This window comes from Prunus persica, chromosome G2 (assembly GCF_000346465.2).
Source record: "Prunus persica cultivar Lovell chromosome G2, Prunus_persica_NCBIv2, whole genome shotgun sequence".
Taxonomy (NCBI): domain Eukaryota; kingdom Viridiplantae; phylum Streptophyta; class Magnoliopsida; order Rosales; family Rosaceae; genus Prunus; species Prunus persica.
In genome coordinates, this window is record NC_034010.1 from 6647718 (window position 1) to 6673913 (window position 26196).

The window sequence follows — 26196 nt, forward strand, 5'->3', positions numbered from 1 at the left end:
GCAATACTGGCCATGTGATGTGCACTATCTTAAAGCAATTTATTCAGCAAAGAAAAGGTAAAGGAAGTTGAAACGAAAGTTCCTCACACCTTTAACTTAATCATGTCCGCATGGAAGATGGTAGGAAACTGCTTCGTCAAGCCATAGTTCTTAAGCCTTAAGCTATTTGTCATGTATATAAGCTTAGTTCTTACTGTATCGTTTTATTAATTAAGAAAGAAAATCAATACAAAATCAGATAAGATTCTCTCTGCGTCTTCTTCAATTCTTCAATGTTCTTCAAATTCTTATTCAGGTTTATGGGGAGTTCCCCATTGCCAATTAATTTTGGGGTGGAACCTCAACTTCCTTCAGATCTGCCCCCTACAACCACTCAACCACCAGTCTCTTCTTCTCCTTCTTCTTCTTCTTTCACTCATGATTCATCATGGACATATGATGTGTTTTTGAGTTTTAGAGGTGAGGATACACGCACCAATTTTACAGATCATTTGTACAAGGCGTTGTGTGATAAGGGCATCTACACCTTCATTGATCGAGAGCTTGTAAGAGGAGAAGAAATATCGCCAGCCCTTGTCAAAGCAATTGAAGAATCAAGAATTTCTGTCATTGTATTCTCTGAAAACTATGCATCTTCGAGGTGGTGCTTGGATGAACTTGTCAAGATCCTTCAATGTAAACAATCAAAGCAACAAGTAGTCTTGCCCATTTTTTACAAGGTGGATCCATCTCATGTGCGAAACCAAGAAAGTAAATTTGGTGACGCATTTGAAGAACTTATTGAAAGGAAATTCAAGAATGACAAGGAGAAAGTGCTCATATGGAGGGAAGCTCTTAGACAAGCAGCAAATTTGTCCGGACATACTTTCAAGGATGGAAAGTACGTATATTTTTATCTTTATCATTTTCATGTTTAATTTTTTTCTCTCTTCTTTCTCATTGCTATTTGTTACACATTTAATTGTTACTCATTATTAAAGAAAAGTATCCTTTTGTAAAAATATTAAATTGTAGGGAGAAGATCTTTATTTTAATTTTTTGTGTATTTTTATATTTTCGATAGCTGTAGGACATTATTTTTCTATATTTCAGGGTTATCTATCTTTTTCAAGTTAAGTTAATTTCTTTTTCTTTTTTACTTTGGTTACATTTAATTGCTACTCATTAAAGAAAAGTATTCTTTTGAAAAAATATACAACTGTAGGGAGAAGATTTATTTTCTTGGGTACTTTTGTTTTTTCGATAGCTGTAAGGAGAAAGTTCCAAATCCATATATATTAATCTCTTCGAAAGGCATACAAGTATAAATGATACATAACATTAGGTTTGTGGTTAAACAACTATTAATCTCTTCAGTATGTTGTGTTCTTTTGCGTGGTTGGATATTTAAATGTGTCAAATTTGGTTAAACTGGCAGGTATGAAGCTACATTTATCAACGACATCGTTGATGGAATCTTAAGCCAAGTACTGGGCCGCACATACTGGAATGTGGCTGCATACCCAGTTGGAATTGAATCTCGTGTAGAAGATGTGGAAAGGCTTTTAGATGTTGGTGGGAATGGTCGTCGCATGGTTGGGATATGGGGGACATCTGGAATAGGCAAGACAACAATTGCAAAAGCTATATGGAATGCAATTGCCTATGAGTTTGAAGGAAGATGTTTCTTGGAAAATGTTAGAGAAGGAAGCTTAATCCAGCTACAGCAGACTCTTCTTGATAAGATTCTAGGCAAAAATTGGAAAATTCAGAGTGTTGATGAAGGAATCGGTCTTATAAAAAAACGGCTGAGGCATAAAAAGATTCTATTAATTCTTGACGATGTGGACCACTTGGAGCAGTTAGAAAAATTGGCTGGAGATGATTGGTTTGGTGAGGGTAGTAGAGTAATCATTACTACAAAAAATAGGAGATTGCTAGACAACCGTAAAATTGAGTTTTACGAGGTGAAGAAGTTAGAATATTACAACCAAGCTCTTGAGCTTTTCAGTTGGCATGCATTCCGAAGAAGTGAACCTCCAGAAGATTATTTGGAACTCGCACAACGTGCAATAGCAATTGCTGATGGCCTTCCACTAGCTCTAACAATTTTCGGTGCTCATCTTCGTGGTAGAGATATACCAAGTTGGCAAGTTATATTAGATGATTACGAAGGAGAACCTTATACGCATATTGAAAGAATACTTCAAAAAAGTTATGACGCCTTGGATCATCGCGCAAAAGGATATTTTCTCGACATTGCATGTTTCTTCAAGGGTGAATTTAAGGACTATGTGCTACAAATGGTACCCCCAAAAGTCATTGAAGAATTCGTTGATAAGGCATTGATAACTATTAGTTGGTATGCCATTACAATGCACGACTTGCTAGAAAAACTGGGCAAGGATATAGTTCACAAAGAATCCCCCAGTGATCCCGGCAAGCGTAGTAGATTATGGTTTTACAAGGATGTCATACAAGTTCTAATGGAAAGTACTGTAAGTATCACATGTGTTTTTATATTCAATTTGACATGAAAGAATACCTTATCTTACCTGAATTTTCTTAACAAAATGTGCTTGCATTTTGGTTCGTGACTTCGTTTCCTAATTAATGCTTTTCCATCTTAGGGAACAAGAAAGATTAAAAGCATCATGGTGAAGCTTCCAGAACCAGCTGAGATAACTTTGAATCCAGAGTGTTTCCGTAATATGGTGAATCTTCAAATTTTCATAAACCATCATGCATCTCTATGTGGGGACATTAACTATCTGCCCAACGCGTTAAGATTTATTCATTGGCCTAGTTGTCAGTTACAATCTTTGCCACCCAAATTTCAAGGATATTGTCTTGTTGTGTTCAGCATGCCATGCAGTCATATCAGACAATTGGAGGGATTTAAGGTATGTATTTGAAATTATTTTCATCTATTATATATAATTTCAAATAGAGTTGTTAGTTTCAAAAGGAAAAACACGAAATTTGTTTTCTAAGTTTTTGTCTTTTGAAGCGTGTGATTAATTATTTCCTGTTTTTGTGTTCTTGTCTCACAGTATTCGCCAAACCTGACATGTATGAATTTGCATGGTTGTCAATTCTTAAAAAAAATCCCAGACTTATCCGGAATCCCAAACATAAAGTACTTGATTCTAAGTGGCTGTACAAGTTTGGTTGAGCTTGATGATTCTGTTGGATTCCTTGATAAACTTGTTATTTTGGATCTCAGTGGATGCGTTAATCTTACGAAGTTTGGAAGAAGACTTAGATTGAAATCCTTAGAAACACTGGACCTAAGGGGTTGTGAAAGTCTTGAGAGTCTCCCAGAAATAGAAGTGAAGATGGAATCACTAAGAAGATTGGATATGGAAGGAAGTGGCATAAGAGAATTGCCTCCATCAATTAAACATCTTACTGGGCTTGAAAAGTTGATTCTCGAGAGATGCTTCAATCTTACAAGGCTTGATTTACGGCTGCTTCATTGCGTGTCCACTTTACGATCTCTTAATCTATCTGGATGCAATTTTGTCACGCTTCCGGAATGCATTAGCAAATTTGTGAGCTTGGAGGGTCTTACCTTGCGTGATTGCAAGAGTCTTCGAGAAATTCCACAAGTACTTCCACCAAGAGTATGTTGGGTATCCCTGGATAACTGCACATTATTGGAAAAATTTCCAAAACTGCCACTATCATCGGAGGTTGGGTATGTGAGTTTGAGGAATTGCGTTAGCCTACGTGGCTATGACATCACAGAAAATAGTATTCTGGATCAGGTTTCTGTCTCTTCTCTCTCTGTCTCTCTTTGTCTCTCCCTCTATGTTATATGGTTAAGATGATGATTGTTGTAACCAATTGTATTGTAGGTATCTTCTCTTCCGCATTCTGAATTTGAAATTACTCTTCCAGGCGATGAAGTACCAAAGTGGTTCAGCTGTTGTAAAGATGCAACACAAGTTAAAGACGAATACTCTGCTCGATGTGAAGTTTGTTTTGAAATTCCTCCAAATTTAGATTGGGAGACGTTAAGATTGGCTATATGTGTTGTTAATAAGGGAAACGTATGTGGGACTCTATACCAAGCAGTGACACGTGTTCATATCAATGGAGAACGGGTCGGCGAGATATATATGTGGATAGAGGACAGTAATGTGGGTCTTAGCTGTATTCCATTATTGAATCTGAGGAACAGAGCAATACGTTGGGAGAAACTGACGCAATTGCAATACGTTGGGGGTAATAAGTGTCAAATTATATTTAAGTTCAGATTCGTGTCCACACCCGTTAAAATCCTCTGCGGGGTCCACCTATTAGGCCACCAGTTGCTGATGTCAGCATCAGAGACTGGTCTTGGCAAGAGGCCTAGGTTATCAGACGTCGGTGATCATGAAGCTCAAAGAGGAGAGGCTGATCACCCAAAGAGGAGGCACACTGATCTTAACGAGGAGCCAAAGTATGTAAATCCATTAAATGTTGAATGATATCTTTGCATTTTCTGGTCATATATCTGCGTTTTGTGTTCAATTCAAATTTAGCAATATTTTGCTGTGCATCTCTGGGGTATATGTTGTAGTTTTCAGGGTGTGAATTTTTGTTCCTTTTGTTTTGGGTTAAATCCTTTTTCTTAGTGCTCTACATTCGATATTAAATTTTCAGGCAATGAAGTTCCAAAGTGGTTTATGTAAGCTCCAGGTTCAGCTGTTGAAACGAACCAAATTTCCAGGCAATAGTCTGGTAATCAAGAGGTGTGTTGAGGCGCCAGCAGTTTCTGAGATTCCATTTTAAGTTGCATAAGGCAATACCTTTCTTCTCAATTGATGCATTCAACATTCATCCGCAGATGAACAAAACAGCAAGCCGGATTTATCTAATGCTTTCATTCCACACGTATACTTTGTCTATGATTCTTCTGTCTCATTCATTGGAATTGATGTATGTTGGGGATGAAATGTAACAGATTTATCTATTTCATAATTTCCAGTCAAGGTTTGTTGAAAATCATACATTAATTGTAAACAGGCGTCCAAATATGCCCAAAATACTTCTTTGAAAGATTGTCTCATTACACTAGTAATGTTGCTGGTATTGGCAAGGTACAAGAATCCTAGCATGTCTAAATCATGTCTAGTTGCTGCAACTCACGTTGCTGGTATAGTTGTTCAAGATTTTTTGATAATCCTGCAAGGACAAGGAATGAAAAGCTTGATGAGCAGCAATCTAGGAATGAAAAGATTTTTTGATAATCCTGCAACTCACGTTGCTGGCATATTATGTTGTTTTCGAACTCCTATCTAGTTTGTGAATAGATTGTGGTTCTTTGAATGCCAGTTGCTGTTTGAACAGCCCTGGTAGAGCTAACATCTCCAATGGCTCCATTACACAAAAGAATTTGGCTTTAGAAACTAAGAAAAAGACGCCAAGAATTATATAACTTCTTTGTTCACGAAAGCGCATTGTCATTGCATGACCGGATAGCTACTGGAGATGTCAAATGTCCAATTTTAGCCACCAAAAATAACAAGGGGCATCTCATAGTCAAAAAGATAACTACAACTTACAATGTGAACCGACACCAAGTAAAACTTACAACAAACATGAATAAATGTCCCTACAACACAAAAACAAAAATTCACTTCATACAGCCGTATTATAACGAGAGAGGCACACAGCAGTGTAAATGTAGACAAATATGCAAGGCAAAACCATGTGTCCGTGGAGCGCTGCAAAACCGCCCACATTGCCACAAAGAAAAAGCTCCGCATTGAAATGGCTCAAACCAACATATTCAAGCGTCACCAACTTGGTTATATTCCTACATAAGCCACTGTCCAACAAATACAAAAGCCTATACCTCATTTTTGCCACCATTCTTGGTGTATGGTGCCTTTACAGCTCTGCATGGTGGCCTTGAAACTTGTTTGAATTGAGTTGTATTTTCTATCATATAGCCAGCCACACTGAAAGACCATGCACATACCACAAAGCAAACAATCTCGAACAATCACGATCGAAAGTTTGCCATTCTGAACAGTTTTAGCCAAGCAAATCTTTAAACAAGTTGGGATTCTGACTTGTTGGGGTCACACCCATCTGCCTTACAAGTGCATCCTTTTCCAAGGAATCTTTAGGGTTAGGACCCTTATTCAATTGTGTTACCCCACTTTGAGCAGTTCTTGTAGCATTTGATAACTCAGATGCAAGATTAAACTCATCCCTATTGGTCGGCAAAGGGTCGCCAACACTGCTACTAAGCCCGCTGAGAGATGTATCTGTATATAATCCCATAATATCAGGTGTCTTAGCAGCACCAGCTGCACCATGATTTGCAGTTAATGCAACTTCAGTTTGATCAAGAAGCCCTTCTAACTGCTTGAAGGGATCTACAGTGGAAGCAGTACTACTAGTTGAGTCACCCAAATCGAGCAAGTCTGGAGCACGTTCATGATTAACTTCAGTGTGTACAGCTGCTGCCTTTGGTACCTGGGGCTTCTCTGAAGCATGGATATTCGCCTTAGACACCTTATGGTTGGCAGAAGATGGCCTCCTCTCGGTTTTTGATGATCCCCCAAACAGTGAACTGGCAAGCTTCTGCTTTTCTGGAGAAATTTCAACCTGAGGCCTCCTTGACTCATAAGTATCACGTGCTTTTGAATTTGAAGTGCTCACGCTATCTATTTGTGTGACCCCATTCGCTGATTTCTGGGAACTAGAACTAGAGGAATTTGAGATTGACAATGCTGGAGAGGAATACGTTGGCCTACCCCATTTTCTTTGAACACCATCTAGTCGTAACTTAAGTTCCGAAGATCCTGCATCTGAAACAGGTGGCAATGATGCAGGCTGGCGGATCTCCCTAACATAAGATGGTTCAGGAACTGGAACAAGCTCGGTTGAGGATGCAACTGCAGCTGGAGGAATTCTGGATGGCACTGCTGGCTTTGGAAGCTCATATGCCTCAAACCTAAGACCATGGGTTAAAGCTTCATGCTGATCTTGGGTACTGAAGTTGCTGATATTTAACATTCCAGAGCGCTCATTCTCAGGAATATAGGGCTGAGCACCTTTCTCTAGTGCTTGCTGGACATAGCCATTGAGGAATGAAAGTCTTTTGTCAATCTGCAAGAGAAGATGAATATTAATATTACACAAAATAATCTTATCCAAGAAATCGATAAATAAATGGTTTCCGCATGATCCAAAATCAAGGTTTTCAAGCATATTAGAGAAATACAATTGCAAAATCCATGAAAAGAGCAACTTATAACTAAAGGGAAGAAATAAGATGCAGGTACCAGGGATGAAGAAGTCGGGAAACTAATTCAAGCATGTCATGTAATACCAATTAGAATCACTTGATTAACATCCAGGTATTACCAACCAAAGGCAGCTACATAAATTAAGTTTCGCCAGTATAATAGATGCATGTTGGTCAAATAAGCAATTTTAATCATTCATAAACTGATTCCGAATTTTTCTCGATCTAAACCACAAGATCTATATCATCATGTTTATATGCGCCAAAACTACAATAAAGCAATCTTTGTATTTTTTTTACAAGGAAATCTACAATTAGTGCCTCCAGCACGAGCATACATACTAAGTGTCAAGCAATAATAAGGCTTCAGAAACTCAGGTACAATTTAATAATGATAACTGGCATTATCACAATTGGGACCCGAAGATTATTATCTTCACATTGATCCATGCATGCATACATACACGAGAATGATAAAAGAAGGGAAAGCAATAATTTGCTGACCCTATTAAAACCTGTGCAGTTGATAACTGTATACATATCATTCATAGCACATTTTCAAAATTTACCAAATAAAATATCGGAAGGTCAAGAACAGCATTAACCAAACAATACATGACATCTTTCTACTTAAACAGAGTCAGATTATTTTTCAGTCAACATTTACAATGGCCTTTTTCTTTTGGACCAAAAAAAGTCCCTCATTTAATGATTTGCTAGCCTATTTATAGAGGCTGACTGTTCAGTATTTAAAAAATATCACTAATGCCCTTGCAATTGTCAGATATGGGCCCTTACTTTTTCTCAAACTTCATCCCATAAGTAGTACGGATAGGGCATATTTAACAAGGAAGCAAGCAAAGCAAAGCTATTCCTTCCGCATTCACGGTCAGTTAGGATACATGTTCATTTTTCATAGTATTTCTATTTTGGAAAATATTCTTCTGGATCTATACAGTTTTAAAAATATTTAATGTTGTGTCATGATTCATAATAACGTATCTGTGAAACACAAACACAATCATGATCTGAAAAACTAAATTATGTTGCATCAAAGATAATGTATCCATATGAGAAAGTACATTATCACGACGTGGAAAAGTGGTACGTCCCATTAGAAAACAGGAGGTTCAGACAGTAAGCCAACAACCACCAAATAACAAGGAAAAGAGAAATGCGGAACTACTATAGTTCTTAATACTTTAAAGGAGAAGCAAAAAAACGAAGGGTACGAGTAGTTAATGCAATTAAATATGACCTCAATGTCTTCACAACTTGCATCTGACGGCATAATACTCTCAACTGCAGGAGCATCTAAGCTAATCACAGCTTGCAATTCATATGCACGCTGCTGCAGATCTGTTGGTCTAAGCTAAGTACGTTATTTCTAGCAATAATTATATCGTACACATTCAGCTAAGTCCAATAATTTATAAATCAATACAACCGTAACACATCGTTTGATAATGTGGGCACGTGACCCAGTTTTAGTGACCAAAATGCATGTTTTGGTGACCAAATTGTAGCCCAAAGTTGCGGTCATTAATAGCTTTTTTATTAGTGACTAAACATTGATAGTCACTAATTCTTTGTGTTGTAGTCACTAATTTCATAAAACAATTTCTTTCTTCTATTGCTCTCTCTCTTCTCTCTCTCTCTTCCCTTCCTTTCTTCTGTTCTTGAATAATCAAACCTTCATCTTAACAATTTCAACTCTGATTCAGCTTCTTGCTGACTAAGCCTTCAATCATTAAAAGATTTGGAAACTACATGCATACATACATACATATAGTCAACCATTCAAGAGCCAATGTTGGAAACTAAGCCTTCAATCTCAATCATATGTTGAATTTTGTGAAAGCGGCTTGAGCTGCTGCTCAGTCCATTTTGTTTTAACGTCTCCTTTTTGTTTTCATTTTACATCTTTAATTTTTTAAACATCCTATTCAAATTTGCCCTGGTCTTTAGAGAAATTGAACCCACTACTAAAGGCATATACATAAAATGCAATTTCCATCATTCGGGAAGAATAAATTCATACCAGTAATGACACATGAGACACATGATAATCTATAAAGAGATGCCTCTTCAATCCAGTGTGCCAACTGTAGTCACTTTGAAACTTGAAAGTACCAAGCTACCCTTCATATAAATAGATACTTATTGCCCACTGATTGCCCTCACTCTTCTCTCTCTCCCGCAGCTCTCTCTTCGCGCTCTCTTCCTCTCTCAGCGCTTTCTCTCTACATCGTCGCTCCACGACCACCACCACTCTCTTTCTCCCTCTGTCGCGAAAACCTAAGCATCACTCTCTCTCTCTCTCTCTCTCTCTCTCTCTCTCTCTCTCTCTCTCTCTGCAGTCGATGTTAGGGTTTGTCGAGGGGGTTCTTGAAGGCCAATCTCTGCGTCCCTCAGCTGCCCGGCCAAGGCTGTTCCTTCCACAGCGTCCTCACCAATACCTACAAGCTTACTTTCATGGAATCCCCTTCTGGCATTAAGGTAGCTTTTCCAGTTTTCTACGAATCTCTTTTTTCTTTTTCTTTTTTTACTTTCACATCTTGAAATTAAGAATTATGGTTTGATTGAATATGAAATATTTGCTGCTTCTGTTGGCAATTTTCTAGCATTATATCTATCGATTTAGGATCGGAAAGAAAGGCCTCTTCTATCACTCAATTACATTCTTGAACTTGAATTTGTGCTTAGCTTCGAAATTTGGACATCCGTGGTTGTGTTTGTGTATACCAAATTGTCATACAATTAGATTCATTCTTAATGTGCTGCTGCTTTCTTACTCTTTGTTTTGTGTTTGTGCGTGCAGATTATCTTGGTTACTCATCCCAGTACCGGCGACTTGCGTGAATCTTTGAAGTACATTTACAATTTGTATGTGGAATCTGTCGTGAAGAACCCGCTCTACACTTCTGGAACTCCAATCAGGTAACTGGTTCAGTTTCGATTATCGTAATGTAGGAAATGATCAATCTTCATCTCATAGGTCATAAATAGATAGTCATGCCTACTACATGGATTAATATTATCAGTTTTATAATTCTCTGCTCACACTGCGTCCCATTTAGTGATAAACAAACTGTCTCCTTGCATGTTTTTTTGCACTATAACAAGCCTAATATTTGAACTAGTTTATCTCTTGGTTTAGAAGGCATGTTTGATGCGTGTCATCTTATTGTTAGTATTTTGTAAACTCTGTTTGTTAGAACCTACCTACTTTTCTTTTTCTTGTATATATAGTTCTATTGAATTAGTTTACTGGTGGCTTATCCATCTTTGATCAGAGTTAAATATATAGTGAGTGGAGATATAGAAGAGTAGGATGTGGAAGTGTTTAAGACCAGGGGTAGTATTCAAGAGGATACCTGCTCTGCCCCTTAAGATCTCAACCAATTCCAACTTAATACCTCAGGTTCGCTTCTCTTAGCTTTCTGGGATTCTTCTTTTATTGTTTTTCTTTTCTTCATGTTTTGCTTTGCGTTTGTGGGTTGTAGTCTATATGTAACATAAAACTTTGATTTCCCTTCAAAGTGAGGTATATTACATAGGATTGACATGGATGTGCCATTCTTAACTGTTCATTATTTGCAGGGGTAGCTTCTGAAGTTAGATGTAGTTGGTGTATCTTGTGAATGAGCTCAAGTTTAATATTCGTGTTATACATCTGTTAGTGATGGTGTTTTATGGAAATATATATTAAGGAATAGGTAAATGTAAGACTCGTTTATTTGGCTTAATGTTTCTTCTTCTTCTTTCATTGTTACAAAGTTCCATGCATATCTGGTGTGTGTACCACACCATTGCATGCCACTTCTTCCCAATTGATTGCAAGTGATCTTTCCTGTTCCTGTTGTAAAAACCCTTCTCTTCCCTGGAGCTGTTGCAAATGGTGCACCATGGTTAGTTACAGGGAAATTGCACCAATAATGTGATTACTTAAAAACTTGTATTGGATTATTTGGAAACTAAAAATTAAACTTAGAGGACTATTCAAGTTTGTAGAAACAACTCACAAGAAACACTGAAAAACTTAAATGATACAAGGGTATTAGGCAAGGACTTACAGGTGGAGTATATCCAGGTAAATTTTGCGAGTGAGCAATCACAAAATAACCAGATCCTCTAAGCTTAATGTCCGTATATAGAAGGAACCTAGCCTAGGGAGACAACATTGCACGTTTAACAGAATTGAAACACAATTAAATTAATCACGCTTGTGACTATCTGTTTTGATAAACATCAAATTTTGTCTTCTTTGAAATGTGTGTGTGTGTGTGTGTGTGTGTGTGTGAATATTTCTCTGTTCCTGACATGAACACATAAGAAATCCAAAAATAGGAGGACAGGTATAGTATTTAGCCATGTGTAAAGGATGCGCTCCAAGTATTTCTGGCTTTGAGCTTGCTGAAAAAAAGATACATCTGACATAGTTCTTAGGCAATCGACAGCAATCTAAAAGGGATAAAAAAGTAATTGTCAAAATCACGAAGCACGAATTACACTCAGCAGGTAGGCATTGTGGATGAAAAAGATAACCAGAGATGTTGGCTGATTCAATCAAAACTAACCAGAGATGTTAGTATTCTCAAGGAAACATAATGAAAACCAAAGAAGATATCAATTCCAGAAATTACCCTAATAAAAAACTTCCTTCTACCTACAACTAACGATCCCGCAATACCATATGATGGAAGATCTTTGTTTTGTTTCCACAAGTTTCAATCAACAACACCTACAGATGACATTCCGAACCACACAATTACCATTTTGAGCCATCATTGACATTTGAAAAACTGAAGGAGAGCTGGCTCCCCAGATAATTTATTGGAAGAAGAATGACAACCTTAACAATCCCAGCAAAGCCAAATACTCTCAAACTGCATAAAAACAAACAAACAAAAAAGCCTCAAATATGCACTTGGAAATTTTAGGGTTAGGTAAATCAATTAATGAAGAGAAGTTCAATGCTTTAATTGGAGGCCTGCTTTCATTGTCCTCTGTCATGGCTAGTCCCTATATTTGAGAAACGCAGAGTTAAGAGTCTTTATATAAGTTTCAGTACACTACAAATTTGACTTCTTTATGACTTCACCATGAGTATTGTTTGAAAATGGTTAACAGGGAACAAATCAAAGATGCAGACGAAGAACATAAAAATGAAAATGGGTTTCAGAATCAGTATGCAATAGATACCAAAAGAAACACACACATATTCAAAAGCTCACAAAATGATTTCAATAAAAACAGAAACGCAAAGGTCCAAATGTAATCAGAACAGAAAGGTTATAAATAAATACATACCTGGATGCCCCGTTTCAACGATCCGAGACAAGAACCCGATAGCCCATTGCGGCAACAACGGACATTTTGGAACTGATCCACATCGAGCTTCTTTCTGCGTTGGATTTGTAAGACGAGATAACCCTACGTAGGGGATAAAGATTGAGTTTTTTTTATAGGGAAATTGACACAGAGGTGGGTTTCGCGAGAGAGGGAGAAACAGAGTGGTGGTGGAGGTGGAGCGACGATGGAGAGAGAAAGCGCTGAGGGAGGAAGAGAGAACTGTAAGAGAGAGAGAGAGAGAGAGAGAGAGAGAGAGAGAGAACAATGAGGGCAATCAGTGGGCAAGAAGTATCTATTTATATGAAGGGTAGTTTGGTATTTTCAGGTGCCCATGTGATTATATCAGATTAAAATTTGTAAAGTGATTATATGAGAATAAGGGTTTGCAAAATGATTATTTGAGACAATTCCCTTGTAACTTCCTCTGTCCTTTCACATTATTTGTTGGCACGATGGTTGTCTCTTTTCTTTTCACTACGAGTTGTGAAAGATTTTAATGTCCTTTTTTGGTTCTGTATTGAACTTTATTCCTTTACTTTTTTTGACACAGTAGAATTTTAATGCCCACAAAATCATTACCGTGTTCCCTGCTAGCTCACTCACTCAATGAACTATTGAAGCGGGAAGGGAGGACCCCCAATAAAACTACAAAATTCGATAACAAAAAGAAAAAGTAAAGGTAATGCCCGTCAAAAGAAAAAGTAAGGCATCTTAAAAAGTAAAGGAAATATCACCGTTTGATCACTTGCAGTTGCAATGGATTTTCTTCACCAAAATTCGTGTAGACTATCTAAACACAAAGCTAATTTTCCGTTTTTTTATTTATCATAAGGGCCTTTGCAAAGAATCTTTTCAACATTTTTCCGCCGTGTGGATTCGGTGTGTATATTGTCATGTGAATTTTCATATCATTTCTTGCCATGGTGGTTTTTGTTTTCTTTTTTCGTGGAAAAAACGGATAGGTGAAAAGAAAAGCAATTGACTTGTGTAATATATATATATTTTCTCTGAGTACCTACTTTTTCATAATGTACCTATTCATCTTGTAGCAAAAAGCGTGTTACCGACTCCTTACGCTTGAAGGTGCAAATGAAATTTCTCTTCATGAGGTGAATCCAGTCAATGAAGGCTAAATAATTGTGAAGAGATGTTAGTCAAAAAGAAAAAAGCATCATCATGAATTGATGAAAAAAAGCTGTTGTGCCTAAGAAAGGTTCTTTTCCGTAACCTTTACCATTTACTATTATGGCTCTCACATGCACTTCGAAGACTTTGATCACAAGACTAGGAGTGTGCCTCTTTTTTTTATTTTTGTGGATGTTCAATTTCTAACATGTTAAATCATGTTACACAGTAATTAGCCACTGCTTAAAGACATTGATATGCCTTTGCTTTGAATTATTATTCAAGTTTGTAGAAACAACTCACGAGAAACACTGAAAATCTTAAAAGATACAAGTGTATTAGGCAAGGACTTACAGGTGGAGTATATCCAGGTAAATTTTGCGAGTGAGCAATCACGAAATCACCAGATCTTCTAAGCTTAATGTCCATATATATATAGAAGGAACCTAGCCTAGCGAGACAACGTTGCACGTTTAACAGAATTGAAACACAATTAAATTACTCACGCTTGTGACTATCTGTTCTGATAAACATCAAATTTTATCTTCCTTCTTTGAAATGTGTATGTTTGAATATTTCTCTGTTCCTGACAGGTATAGTATTTAGCCATGTGTAAAGGATGCGCTCTAAGGATTTCTGGATTTGAGCTTGATGAAAAAAAGATATATCTGACACAGTTCTTAGGCAATCGACAGCAATCTAAAAGGGATAAAAAGGTAATTGTCAAAATCACGAAGCACGAATTACACTAAGCAAGCAGGTAGGCATTGTGGATAAAAAAGATAACCAGAGATGTTGGCTGATTCAATCAAAACAAACGGATGATCTAAATCAAATAAAAGACACTGAAAACCCATTAGTATTCTCAAGGAAATATAATGAAAACCAAAGAAGATATCAATTCCAGAAATTACCCTACTAAAAAACTTCCTTCTACCTATCATGGAACTCACGATCCCACAATACCATATGACATTGGGGCACTAAATTGTTGGAGATTGATCAAATGCAAAACCAAATGACATTGGAATCAACATCCATCCACATTCAGATGATGATATCATGGCATGGAAATGGAAGATGTGAGCTTTGCTGGTGCAGCTGAGAACATAAGGTCCATATTGATCAAGCAGACAATGGAAATCAAAATATAACATATCTGTAAACGACAACATAAGAGTTGTTCATCCTTCTCCAATTTTATCATCTATGTTTACACCATAGTGAACCGAGCAGACCCAGCATCAAAGCGACTAGCACCAAGGCAGCCACGCCTTCTTCCTTGCCGAAGGAAGACACACTTTGAGGTGCCAGACACCTGCCGAAGCTCCCAATTGCCAAACCTAATCTCCAGGACACGTGTCGCCACCACGACGACTTGCACAAAGTCACACATTGAAACTTTGTGCAAACCTCCTACTTTCACCTCCCTATAAATAGGGAACAGTACCCAAGTAAAAAGAGTAACTACTTTCTCACTTTTACTGTTATTCTGCCAAAGTTACCACTTATAGCTGACTTAAGCATCGGAGAGCATTCGGCCGGCACCACACCGATGTCCGAAGCTTAACAATTGCTTCTCCCATTTTGTCTTCTGCAGGTCCCCCACCAGCCTATTTCACAAAGGGCCTTAGCCCTCTTCTCTATTGAAGATTCCACACACCTCATCACTAAGTTGGACTCAATATTGACCGAGCCATTTTGAGCATCAACAGTTTGGCACCGTCTGTGGGAATCGACACCAAAATCCCCTCTTTCTCTATCAGCCCAGCTGGCTCCTTCACCCATCAGGCCTCGTCGCCTCTTTTTCACCCCACACTCTGCTATGCCGACCAGGAAACCTTCGAGAGATGCCACTCTCCAAGCAGAAGTGGAGCGCCTCTGCGATAGTATTACTAAAATGTCGGAGAAATACGAGCATCTTCATTGTAGGAATGTTGAGCTAGAGCATGACTATCATGCTCTAAAGAGGAACTAGGAGAGGACTCACACCCAGGATGCCCAACAAGACCTCACCCAGAATGTTGGGCATACCCAACCAAATCAGCTAGTACATTCCAGCCACAGTGCCCCGGCCCAATCTAGGCTCCGCAAGGGCAAAGGCCACCTTCAGCCAGAGTTAACCCAGTCGCGACTCGTTTGCATTTCCCCGCCGAAGGACCTGCCTCATGAACCAGTCAGGATCTACAGAGATTGCAGGGAACACATCTCGGATCGTCAACCAGAGCCGATCCCTATTCCTGTTAACCTCGAAGACCCACAGGTGACACACCTGGGGCCCCAACCAGGGCCCGCCTGCTTACCCGACGATGAAGGCGTAGGGAAATCGGATAGCTGGGAAATTTATAATTCAGAAGCTTGGCCACCTTACCACATCGAGGCCTTGGAAGATTGGGAACATTCCCCAGCCCCTGTCTGCCCACCCCGCAGGCCTTTAGCACCCGAGACTCTCCTTCACGCCTACCCGGCCATGAGGCTTCTCTTTGAAAAGGTACGGCGTCTGGAGAGCGAACAACATCGCAGCCATCAACCCCTCTGGGCAAAACCACGACCGGGGCCCTTTACTGAACGTATCCTCCACTATCACCAGGAGAAAGATATCCAGCCGCTCCGCATCGCCTTCTACACTAGCACGGAGGACCCTCTCACCCATATCCACTCCTTCCAGTATGCCCTTGGGTGCAAAGGCCTCACTGACGAAGGCATGTGCCTCCTCTTCCCTTCCACCCTCAGCAGCGCGGCCCTAAACTGATTCTATAGACTCCACCCCCGCACCATCAACTCGTTCGACAGTCTCAAGCACACATCCAGACTAATCGCCTATACTCCGCCGACGACTTGTATATGTTTCAGCAAGCTGAGGACAAACCCCTTTGGGAATATGCAGCCCGGTTCAGTCACGAATACTCCCGCTGCCTAGAGACTAACGATCGCGCTGTCTTCGGGGCTTTTAAGAGTGGCCTCCGCGAGTCCAACTTTCGCTACCTGATTCATAGGAACAGTTGGAACACATATACAGAGCTAATGAAGCAGGCAGCGGTCCATGCGAAGGCTGAATACTTCATTTCCAAGCGTGGCCCAGCCAACCTGGCGCGTAACACTTTCGCCGATCATCCACCTGCTTCAGTACCTGCTTCAGCCCTACCTCAGCATTCTACCCCCACCCCAAGTACCAGGGTACCCAACAACCAAAACGGAAGGATAGCTACCAACACCCCTTCAGCAATAACAAACGTGGCAGACATGGCAACCACCACCAATCTAGTGGAGGCAACCCTCCCAAGACAACTGATCGGGCCCTACTTCCCTTCACACCCAGGCCCAGGTTCGAGGTTTTTACCACCCTCAACACCACCTATGAGAACGTCCTGCGTGAAGCTCCTATCATCCCCAAGCCACTTCCCCGGAGACCATCCGGCAAGCCTATGCCAAACACGGGTGTCTTCTGCCGCTTTCATCAATTCAGCGGCCATGACACCGAATCTTGTGTTGCGTTGCGCAACATAATTGAAGGGCTCATCCGTGAGGGAAAGCTGGACAACTATGTGCACAACTTACCACCCCCGCCTAACCCTCACCAACGACATATCAACATGATCTCCACCATCAGTGGTGGTCCTACCCTGGCTGGCACCTTCAACAACTCCATCAAACATTATGTCCGCTCCACCTATGCGCACCAGGTCTTCAGCACCAAGCAGGGACGCTTGACGAAGACCCAAAAGTCTGGCTGGGGCCCCATTACCTTCTGCAAGTAGGAGGAGCGTGGTGTTATGCTCCTCCATGATGATGCACTCATTATCCGTGCGGACATTTCTAATTTCGACGTTGGGCATATCTTGGTGGACACTGGCAGCTCGGTCAATGTGATGTTTGATGACGCTTTCAATGAGCTACAGGTCCCGTCTCACTTACTCGACCGAAGCATCACAACCCTTGTGAGCTTCTCAGGTGATGTGGTCCAGCCCATTAGCAGCATTCATCTCCCTATATCTATTGGGGTTGCACCCCAGCAGGCGACGATCACTACCCCCTTCCTTATCGTTAACTGTCCCACAGCTTACAACGTTATCCTTGGACGCCCGCCTTGGCCCAAATGAGGGCTTTTATTCCCACATATATGTTGTTGCTGAAGTTCCCTACGCCTAATGGCACAGGCACGGTGCTCGGCGACCAACTCAGCACCCAAAGCTGCTATGCTTCAGCAGTCAAATCTACCAATCGCCAACATAAGAGTAAGGCCCTTGCAGTAACCAAGGCTTCCGCCCCTCCTCAAGCTGGCACAGAACGACCTGAGGACCCAAGGGAGGAGTCTGTCACACAACAGGCATAACCTGTGGAAGACCTAGAGCTTGTTACTCTTCATGACGATATCCCGGATCGACAAGTCCGGATTGGCACCTCCATCTCGCAAGAGCTCCGCTTTGACCTCATCGCCTTCCTCCGCCTCAACTCCGAAGTCTTCGTATGGTCCTACAATGACATGCCTGGCATATCACCAAACATCATATCCCATAGGCTCAGCGTCAATCTTGCCGTCCGACCCGTCCGACAGAAGCGTCGCGCTTACGACCCCGAGCGCTTTGAGGCCATCATGGCGGAGGTGGATCGATTGAGTAGTATCGGATTCATCAGGGAGGTTGACTATCCTACATGGCTGGCTAATGTAGTGATGGTCCGTAAACCAAGAAAGGGCTAGCGCATGTGTGTAGATTACACTAACCTTAATCGGGCCTGCCCAAAGGATAGCTTCCTCCTACCCCGCATTGACCAGCTGGTCGACGCCACAGCTGGCCACGCCCTCCTTAGCTTCATGGATGCTTACTCAGGTTACAACCAGATCTTCATGCACCCCGAAGATCAAGCCCACACCTCCTTCATTACGAATCGTGGCCTCTACTGCTATAAGGTGATGCCCTTCGGCCTTAAGAACGCCGGGGCTACTTATCAGCGTCTAGTGAACAGCCTCTTCGCCCCACTGATTGGCAACACCATGGAAGTATACGTTGATGACATGCTGGTCAAGAGTCGCACAGCTGACAAACATATCCCTAACCTCTCTGCCATGTTCACCATCTTGAAGCAGTACAAAATGAGGCTCAACCCCACCAAATGTGCATTCAGGGTGGCTTCCGGCAAATTCCTTGGCTTCATGATCAGCCAGAGGGGTATTGAGGCCAGTCCAGAAAAGATCCAGGCCATCTTAGACATGACAATACCTAAGACGGTCAAGGATATCCACGCCCTGACCAGATTTATCTCCAAGGCCACTGACCGCTGCGCCCCATGCTTCAAGGCACTTAAGGGCAGCAAGCGAAGCATCACCTAGACTGCTGAATGTGACACGGCTTTCAGCTAGCTCAAGGAGTATATGGGCCGGGCCCCTTTATTGTCAACCTCTGAGCGCGAGACATCCTCGTGATTTATCTCTCTGTCTCAATTTCGGCAGTTAGCTCTGTGCTCATCCGACCAAGGGATAACGCGGAGCACCCAGTGCACTATGTTAGTAAAGCATTGCAGGATGCCGAGGTCCGGTACCCAAACATTGAAAAACTGGCGTTCGCCCTGGTCATCTCGGCTAGACGCCTCCGATCATATTTCCAAGCTCACATCATCCATGTCCTAACCAACCAACCGCTCCGACAAGTGTTGCAGAAACCAGAAACTTCTGGGAGGCTGGTTAAGTGGGCCATTGAACTTGGTGAGTTTGATATTCACTACAAACCCCGCCCAGCTACAAAGGGCCAGGCCGTCGCTGACTTCTTATCCGAATTCACGGAACCCCAAGCCTCAGCAGCTACCCAGCTCATAACCGAACCCAATCTCCCTCCAAGCCAAGACCATACCACCAGCAAAGGCACTTTTGACCTGACCCAGCCCTTATAGACTTTATTTGTGGATGGCTCTTCTAATGCCCAAGGGTGTGGGACCGGCCTCGTTCTCATCTCCCCAAACAAGGTTGCCCTTGAGTACGCCCTCCGCTTCAAATTCCAAGCCTCCAACAATGAGGCCGAATATGAAGCACTCTTAGCTGGCCTTCGACTAGCCAAAGAGATGGATGCTAAACAAATTCAGATATTCAGTGACTCACAGCTCGTTGTCCATCAAGTCAACCAGGACTTCACGGCCAAGGATGCCTCTATGACAGCTTACCTCCAGCACACTCGGCACTTGCTTGCAACCTTCCACGCTCATTCTATAAACCAGGTGCCACGCTCTGAGAACAGCCATGCTGATGCATTGGCCAGGTTAGGATCAGCCTTGGAGCAGGGCATAGGTCGCCACATCCACATCGAATTCTTGGATCAGCCCAGCACACAAGCCCCACTCATATGTACCATTGATCACAGCCCTACATGGATGGACCCCATCCTTCAGTTTTTGCAGAACCAAACACTACTGGCTAATTCTACTGAGGCACGACGCGTTCGCTATCATTCTGCCCGATACCTGATCATTAACGGCTCCCTATACAAGCGGGGTTTCAGCCTTCCTTACCTCCGATGTCTGACTCCAGAGGAGGGTCATTATGTCATTCGGGAAATCCATGAAGGCATCTGCGACAACCACTCGGGCGCACGCTCACTGGCTCATAAGGCAATTCGTCAAAGATACTTCTGGCCTTCACTCCACATTGATGCCCAGGCCTTCACCCAAAAATGCGACAAGTGTCAGAGATTTGCCAACATTCCACAACTCCTGGCTGAACCATTGACAACCATGGTCAGTCCTTGGCCATTTGCCCAATGGGGACTGGACCTCATTGGACCAATGCCTGAGGGCAAGGGCTAAGTCAAATATGCAATTGCAGCCGTAGACTACTTCACCAAATGGGCTGAAGCCGAGCCTTAGCCACCATCACTGCGGCCCGCGTCGAAACCTTTGTGTGGCAAAATATCGTATGTCGCTTCGGCATCCCCAATCCATCGTCACAGACAATGACCGGTAATTTGACAATGCAAAATTCAAACAATTTTGTTTTAACCTCAAGATCCGTCTTTGCTTCGCCTCCCCAGCCCATCCTCAATCCAATGGCCAGGTCGAAGCCGTGAACAAAATTATCAAGAAGACCCTAAAGACAAAACTTGACAAAGCCAAGGGCTGCTGGCCAGAACTACTTCCGGAAGTTCTCTGGTCCTACCGCACCACATTCCGCACCTCCACAGGTAAAACGCCGTTCTCTCTATCATTTGGTAACGAAGCCGTGGCACCAGTGGAGATTGGCTAGCCCGCATACCGAACCTCCGCTTACGATGCCAAGGCCAATGACGAGCAATTGGCCCTAAACCTCGACTTCATTGACGAGCTTTGTGACCAATCCAGCATGCGCAATGTCGCGTACAAACAACGCATCGCCAAATACTACGACTCCTAAGTCAAGCCCCGTGCTTTCAAAATGGGGGATTGGGTCATGCGCAAGGTTTCCTTGGCTACCAAAAATCCTACTGAAGGTACCTTCGACCCTACATGGGAGGGTCCTTATGAGATTATCAAAATCTACCGCCCCAGCACTTATCAGCTTCGTGATCACAAGGGCAAGACGTTGCCTCATCCTTGGAACGCTGATCACCTCAAGTACTACTACAAGTAAACATATCTAGACCCTAGGACAATACTTTAGTCTTGAGCATTGACTATAAGTAAACTCTTGTACCTTCTGCCTTTCGGCACCTATTTAAATGAAACGCCTGACTCCGGCTAATTCCTATCCACTCACATGATTATCATTTTACTAGCACAACTGATATCACATAACAACAAGTCTCATATCATAAGCAAATCAAAATACCCTTGCTCCACGTAAGGCAAAATGTTCATACAAAGTGTTTTTAATAAACAGCTGGAATATATAAAGAAGGCAACGCCTTTAAGACTCAGTGGAGGGGGCATCCCTAGTGGCCGACTCCTCCTCTGGCGTCGGGATAGTGGCATCAGCAATGGGACTCGGTGCAGGAGGCTCGCCACTCGTATCAAAGTTAATCTCGACCGAGGGGTTCAACCTAACCAGCCTATCCTCCCAGCGAAGCTGCTCATCAACTAGTCGGTCCATAATGTAACTCCTTAGCTCCTCTGAAGTTTGGAATGACTCGATCGCTTCGACTCGGGCAGCAGCTACCTCCTCGGCCTTCGACCTCTTCAGCTCATCCACCTCCTTGGCTAGGGCCGCCTTTTGCAACAACAGAGTGTTCTTCTCTCGGATAGCCTCCTGCACCTCCGCCATCTTGCTCTTGGCCATCTCATCACGCCTCTTCAGCCTCTGGATCTCTTTATCTGCCTTGGCCATGCTGACATACATCTCGCCAAAGGCCTGCAAAACAAAACAACATCAGTCAGACCAAACAAGAATGATCCGAACAAATTCACAAACAAGGCCACAACTCACATAAGCAGAAGTGAGGATCGTTTTCTGGGACCGATCTATATAGGAAGAGGCTGGGGTTCTCGCCAGAGCCTCGGGGTCACTCTTCACGCCTTTCAGGAAGACGTTAACTAGGGGCACCTCCTGCCGGTGCGTGGCCAAGTTCACCTCCTTCTTCTGCTGACGTAGCTTACCGAAGTCCACCTTCTCCACCCGTTCAGCAAACATGTCCTCCATGCCGAATGAGAGCTTTGGTGGCGCCTACAGATCAAAGGGTGGAAGTCTCGACCCCGCTCCTATCACATGCTGATGAGCTTCCTCGAAGGCTTTCCTCTTTCCCAGCACGTCAGCAACCCGGCCCTCATCATCATCTCTGGGGCGCTTCCCAGTACGTTTCTCTGCCTTCTTGGCCCGAGACTCCCTTAGCCGCTTCTGCATCTCGGCATCATCAATATCCACTGCCACCTTCGTGCTCCCTCTTATAATACCCGCCACTGTCAAAACAAAACAAAACGAACAAAACAACTACGTTAGTCACAACCAGAAAGGGCTCATAAGACAAACAACAAAAGTAACCCAGGTACTTACTTCCTTGCAGGAGTCCAGACTCCAACAAATTCTTCTGAGTGACTAGGTTCCCGCACTCATGCTCGGTCTCTGATAGCTGTGCCCTCACCCACTCAACCTCGTCTTCCTGCTCCTTAGAGATAGGCCCCCACTTCACTGAACCTGCACCAAAAATAGAGATCCAAGAATGAGAGCAAAAAAAAAACAAAACACAATCAAACATCAAACAGTCTTAAGGGATGGGGCCAAGGACCTATAGACTGGAAATGGGTAGGAATGTGTTGGGTAACGATCTTCCCTGGCGGACACTCCCAACCACCATAAACCATGCACCACCTGTTCTTCCAGAACTTTTACGACTACTAAAGTAGCCCCTCTCCTCCGCCTTTCGGCAATTGGCTTGTACCTAGTTAAAATTTCCCTGTTGCTTCAAAACCGAGTACAAATACATGAACTGCTCAAATGTTGGCTCCCCCAACCCAACCAACCACCAAGCGATATACATTCCATGGAGAAGAATCCAAAAGTTGGGATTATACTGCCCAGACGCATACCCCAACTTAGTCAACATCATCTGCACCCATGGATGAAATGGTAGTCTGAAGCCGTGCCGATACATATCCGTAAAAATCATCACAGAGTCATCCGAAGAATATCTAACTACATCAGCCGCAGTGGGTAACCTCAAGCCCACGTAGGGTGGAACACAAAAGTCTGTCCGAAGCTGGGCCAACTTCACTTCTGTAAGCGTATTCTGCCTCGCCAAAGGGACACCAACCCGAATGTCTACTCCCTCTGAAACTGAAGCCACGGCTATACCCACGGACCCCGATGGTGATGCCTGGTTGCTCGAACCCACCTCTAGCGTATGAGGCAAGGCTAGAACCCGGTTCGCTATATCCTCTAACTCTATTTAATTCCTCTGCATCTCCCTATATGCAGCCGACTCGGGGTCTACCGATGGCTCACCCCTCTCCACCCCATGCCCTATCATCCTACTTTCTATAATACCTTCTACCATACCCTCTGTCTCTGAACTCTCCTCTTCAAAACAAACATATTGGCTGGGCTCTTCACTCTCAGTGTCATCCCTACCAAAGGCAGGGGGGTCATGACTTTCTCTATCATAACTTTCCGACATGTACAATATGCAAAAACAAGAACAGGGAACTAATGCACATGCAAGAAGGATCTAAACACAACAACACAAAAGGTTGGCTAATCTACATGTTTTTGGTTTACAAACAGGCATTCAACAGGTTCATCTCAATGCTCAACGTGTTCATCATATTCATGCTCATATTCAAGGTGTTCTTCCTAGCCTTCAACATGTTCATACAAAGAAAGACATTTCAAATCAAAATTTCATGGAAACAAGGCCAAACCTTGTTTGCACCACCATGAAAGACTTGCCGGAAATCACCTTGGCCACAAGCGCCACCACCAAATTTCGCCGGAAATCTCCTTCTCTCCTCCTCTCCTTCTCACTTTCCAAACAATTCTTTTTCCACAACTCAAGTGTGGTGCCTTCGCCACCTCAAGTTCCTATTTATAATGAACCAAGGTTACCTAAGCCTCGGTTCACGAGAAAACCCTAGCACCCTTGTACTTCCCTCTCAAATTTCCTGCACCTACACACAATTTGCAATTCAAAATCCAAAAAAAAAAAAGCGGAGAAGAGATTTCTCATATGACTTGCCGAACGGCAAGCCCCGTGCAGAAGAAAATAGGGACTAACAAAAACCTTGTTGACTTAGCTCCAAGCCTTGACGAAACCCGATTGGGCTGGCCCCAAGGTTTGACCCAAACCCAAGGGCTCAAATTTCTTGCCAACTCTCCCTTGTCGAAACCCTGCTGCAAAGTCAAAAAATTAAATAAAATAAAGTTTTGCCGAAAAGGTCCTGCCGAACGGCAGGTCCCATGAAAGTAAAATAGAGGGTCACGAAATGGGTTACGGCATCCTACCAGCTTAAAATTGGAGCAGCCCTGCCAAACTAGCTCCAAGACCTCTCTACCCCTGCAAGATCACCCCTCACGGCCCAACTCCACTCTCGAGTTTCTCAGCTCCAAGTTCACGCCAAAACTGCCAAAGAAACCATGCCACAATGCATTTCGGATGGCCTTGCCGAACGACAAGTCCCATGAGAGAAAAATGGGAAGTGTCACCGAGTTTCATACCTTGCTGAACCACACCCTATCGATCCAGACCAACAAGCTCGCAGAACACCTTCAGACGACCCCTGCCGATCGGCAGGCTCACGCCAGCTCCTCCCTGCCCTGCCAAATTGGGCTAACAGAGCTGACTACAACAGCTTGCACAGACCCAAGACCCCAACACCCTTGCCAAACAACAAAGGCCGTGCTGAATTTACGAAGGCCTCTCCACAGGTTCGGCCTCAAGGTCTCACCAAACCTGTAACGCCGACTCCAAGGGCTCCAGAAAATAGCACAAATCCTCACACCTGCCGAACGGCAGTCACGTGCTGCCGACGTAAAGCCCCTTTCAACTAAACCCAACTACAACCGCAGGAACCTAATTCGAACTTAGATTGCTGCCAAGAAGATACCACAGCCCCAAAATGTACTTAATTCACCCTTGCCGAACGGCAAGGGTTGTGCTGAAGCATTGGGGACTCACAAGATGGCTCCCCCAAAATCACAGTGCCTCCACGAAACCAGACCCGACTTGGTTTACTCACGCCTTCGGTACCTCACCAAAGCCAAACTAAGACTTACCGAATCAGCACAAAACACTTTTCGAAAAACCTAGCGAGTCCACCCCAAACCCTTATCAAGCTTGCCAAAGCCAAGATGGCACCAAACCAAACCCACCCCAAGATCAATGCAAAGGTATCAAACTTTCCAAAAACCCTTGCAGTTGTCGAAGCCTCCCTGGCTCCTTTTGAGGTAACAGAACAGCCCAGCTCTTGCCGACGACACCACAGGCCCTAAAAACTCTTAATCTACCCTTGCCGTTTGGCAAGGGTTGAGCAGAAGCAATTGCGGCGTCACGAAACCGGGTTTGGTCTGAGCTGCCCTTACCGAACCTACCTTCTTTCCAAGGAAAATCTTGCCGAAAACTTCTGAACTACCGAACTATTAGTACCAAAGCTAATGAAGTCCAGCTGCAAGGCGTTACCAAGGCTGCGAAGGGGAGACCTCCAAAAATAAAAAATAAAAAAAATTTCCCAAATTACCCTTGCCGAACGACAAGAGCTATGCCGACGTTGCGGAAGCTTACGGCCCCCCACTCACCGAAGCTTAAGTACCCAGACCCTTTCTTGCCGAAGCCGTCAGTACGCTGAAACTAAACCAAGACACATAGCAAAGCGACTCGAAATCATGATGAGAAAGACTTGCCGAAAGGCAGGTAACACGCTAAAAGATCACTTGCGGCTGTGTTCCCATCCCTCTTCCTCAAACCCTAGCACTTTACAATTGCCGAAGCCCACACAAAACCGCCCAGCCTTCTTCCTAAGAGCCGTACCCTTGCCCAAATCCTTGTGGTCACCCAAGGATCTCATCGAGGGCCTAGAGCCCAAAGCTTGAGTATTCTTGCCAA

General features: G+C 42.9%; 2 protein-coding genes and 2 long non-coding RNA genes across 10 annotated transcripts in view; 2 read left to right on the plus strand and 2 right to left on the minus strand.

Moving 5' to 3' along the window:
- The window catches only part of LOC18787131 (TMV resistance protein N), a 36531-nt gene continuing 10404 nt past the window's right edge, over window positions 70-26196 (plus strand). The window contains exons 1-6 of one of the 4 annotated variants that reach the window (XM_020556797.1): window positions 82-880; window positions 1418-2477; window positions 2610-2882; window positions 3033-3749; window positions 3840-4426; window positions 4630-5153. In XM_020556797.1, the coding sequence (XP_020412386.1) occupies window positions 273-880; window positions 1418-2477; window positions 2610-2882; window positions 3033-3749; window positions 3840-4426; window positions 4630-4636 (3252 nt within the window). In that variant the 5' untranslated portion in view covers window positions 82-272 and the 3' untranslated portion in view covers window positions 4637-5153. Of the gene's footprint in view, window positions 881-1417; window positions 2478-2609; window positions 2883-3032; window positions 4526-4629; window positions 5154-26196 lie in introns of those variants that run through there. The other 3 variants (XM_020556796.1, XM_020556798.1, XM_020556795.1) reach the window with 3 other exon arrangements.
- Window positions 5397-7081, minus strand: LOC18786140 (AP-4 complex subunit epsilon). The gene has a single exon (XM_020556800.1). It carries the CDS (start codon window positions 6994-6996, stop codon window positions 6007-6009), a length of 990 nt encoding a protein of 329 aa, XP_020412389.1. The 5' UTR covers window positions 6997-7081; the 3' UTR covers window positions 5397-6006.
- LOC109947180 lies at window positions 8864-14225 on the plus strand. Of its 4 annotated transcripts, none has more exons than XR_002270133.1 (3): window positions 8864-9727; window positions 10050-10652; window positions 13633-14225. It is a non-coding gene; the product is annotated as an uncharacterized LOC109947180 (long non-coding RNA). The 4 variants fall into 4 exon arrangements; XR_002270132.1 differs by lacking the exon at window positions 13633-14225 and having other exon boundaries at window positions 10050-10168; window positions 10525-10653; XR_002270131.1 differs by lacking the exon at window positions 13633-14225 and adding an exon at window positions 10832-11879 and having other exon boundaries at window positions 9194-9727.
- On the minus strand, window positions 11260-12535 carry LOC109947181. Its single transcript, XR_002270134.1, has 2 exons — window positions 11875-12535; window positions 11260-11692 (listed from the first exon to the last, which is right to left on the minus strand). It is a non-coding gene; the product is annotated as an uncharacterized LOC109947181 (long non-coding RNA).